This window comes from Carcharhinus amblyrhynchos, chromosome 20, assembly GCF_965287045.1.
Source record: "Carcharhinus amblyrhynchos chromosome 20, sCarAmb.v2.hapA, whole genome shotgun sequence".
NCBI lineage: Eukaryota > Metazoa > Chordata > Chondrichthyes > Carcharhiniformes > Carcharhinidae > Carcharhinus > Carcharhinus amblyrhynchos.
The window spans coordinates 28,284,492-28,286,563 of record NC_137343.1 but is presented as its reverse complement, the minus strand read 5'-3'; the positions used below and the strand labels follow the sequence as shown (position 1 = coordinate 28,286,563).

The 2,072-nt window shown below is 39.2% G+C and overlaps 1 protein-coding gene across 1 annotated transcript; it reads right to left on the bottom strand.

Annotated features, from left to right (window-relative positions):
- Positions 1-274: 274 nt before the first annotated feature.
- On the bottom strand, positions 275-1,308 carry LOC145356038 (hydroxycarboxylic acid receptor 3-like). The gene is made up of 2 exons (XM_080208630.1): positions 1,255-1,308; positions 275-1,068 (listed from the first exon to the last, which is right to left on the bottom strand). The coding sequence occupies exons 1-2, from the start codon at positions 1,298-1,300 to the stop codon at positions 275-277; spliced, it is 840 nt and encodes a 279-aa protein (XP_080064756.1). The 5' UTR covers positions 1,301-1,308.
- Between the last annotated feature and the right edge of the window lie 764 nt (positions 1,309-2,072).

Below are 2,072 nucleotides of genomic sequence, written 5' to 3'. Positions count from 1 at the left end.
TCATTATCTGGAACCAAATAGAAATAAAATTATTTCTACAGACTAAGAGAATAACTATTTTTCAAATTGATAACAATGTCAAAATCCGTTTATTTTAGCATGCATGTTTTAGAAACAGATCAGCTGCTTTTAAAATGTCACCAAATGCATTTATTTTCATCATTTAGCACTTACTTATAGACTATACTTGAATTACAATTTAATTACACAAGCTGACAATTAACCGCTACGTATTGCAGTCGATGTGATATCTGACTGGGATTGATCACGGGGGTTACACTCCAGGATCCTTTTTAATTCTTGACACACAACCATTTCTCTTTTGGTTCCTTTTTGTTGAACGACGAGTTGTTGATCTGAAACAGTTTAAATTAAGAGAGGCAAGCGCTTTCATCAAAGCATTTTTAAATATTGAACTTGAAAAGTAGTAAATAACTGGATCCAGTACTGTGTTCAGATATGTCATAAACAGTGTATTATAAAATATGTGAACAGCTGTTTCATACGACTGGCAGCCTTCAATGTCTGTTAGTTTTGTGATTAAAACAGCGATTACAGCAATGTTTGTGGGCAAGAAACACAGTACAAAAACTGCTGCCACGGCTATCACAAGCTTTACTGCTCGTTTATATTTACCCCTCGATTCAGTTTCCATCTGTTTTAACTTCCAGATTATACAGAACGTAGAGAACAGGATAATAGAAGCTGGTAAAGCAAACTTGAAAACAATAAAAACAATATCGGTCCAAATTGCTGTAGGAGTTAGCGGCTGGGCTATGTCAAAGGGTTCACAGAATGTCAGATTGGCGTGATTGAAGGTGTGTGGTTCTGCTAAAAGGTGCGAACAAATAGCCACTGCGAAAATCCACAGGACGCCTGCTACCTTCACTGCGCAGCATGTAGGCATCTTGTTCACTCTGTGGTGAGGGTGAACCACTTTAAAATAGCGATCGATCGATATAACAGTGAGGAACAGGATGCTTCCTACCCGGTTTAAGGAAATCAAAAATACCTTCAGACGACACGGAACATCACCAAAGATCCAGTCCTTCCCCCGTATGAAGTAATCTGCTCGAAATGGTAAACAGCAAATTAACAGAGTGTCTGCAATCGCCAGGTTCAGTAAGTAAACAGTATTTGGTTTCCAGCACTTTGCATGAAAACAGAAGATCCATAAAGCAATCACGTTTCCAATGAATCCGATGATAAATATTACAATAATTATGGGTGGATTGTAGAATGAATAAGCCCCACCATTTAGATTGCACTGTTCGGTTCTGTTGTCCATTGCAACCAGCATTGCAGTAAATTCAGTCACACAGCCACAGGAATGAGTTGATTAACTGAACGATGTACAAGCTTATATAGAGTTCTTTCACATTACATCATGGATTGTGGGTGTGTTCCAATAACGTCAGAATATTAAAATGGGCTGTGTTGCAAAATTACTAAAGCTTCAAGAGAACCTTAAATATGTATGTTTCTATTGCTATTGTACTCAAGACTTCATCCTTTTCTGTGGAGAAGGGCTCTGCTTACTCAATCTGCTTTTTTAGATCTTTTACAATTCATTTTCACTGTCAAGTTTTCTTTATCTAAATTAGAAAATCAAATCTTGCTGACGAGACCGAACACGAATGTGAAAGTGCACTTGAGGTTAATGTATTTCATTTGCTACAAAGTATTTTGAGACATTGGAAAAGCATGTAAGGTGCTGTATCAATACAAGTTCATTGTGAGCTGAATCTAACCTAGAAAAGGGGGAATCTTGGGAATACTTGCCCCACACAGACTGTTGCGGTTGAAGAAGGTAGCACATCACCACCTTCCCAAACAGCCAGGAGTGTGCAATAAATGGTAGTCTTGCCAGCAATGCTGACACCCTGTCCATGGCTCTGATTCTTTACATTAGTTTAGATGTATGCTAATCAAATTGGGTGGATATTTGGACAAGGCGCTGGGCAGGTTTTTGGGTGTGACACACCATTGGGTGGAAATGTTGGGGTGGCATGGTGGCACAGTTGTTCGCACTGCTGCCTCACAACACCAGGGATCTGGGCTCGGTTCCTGGC

What these genes read in the sequence shown, in the direction of transcription:
- LOC145356038 (XM_080208630.1), bottom strand. Translation starts at nt 1,300, where the DNA reads ATGCTGGTTGCAATGGACAACAGAACCGAACAGTGCAATCTAAATG. An exon ending in CGAACAGTGCAATCTAAATG is followed by an intron (nt 1,069 to 1,254) that starts GTGGGGCTTATT and finishes CATTTCGAGCAG; the next exon opens with ATTACTTCATACGGGGGAAG.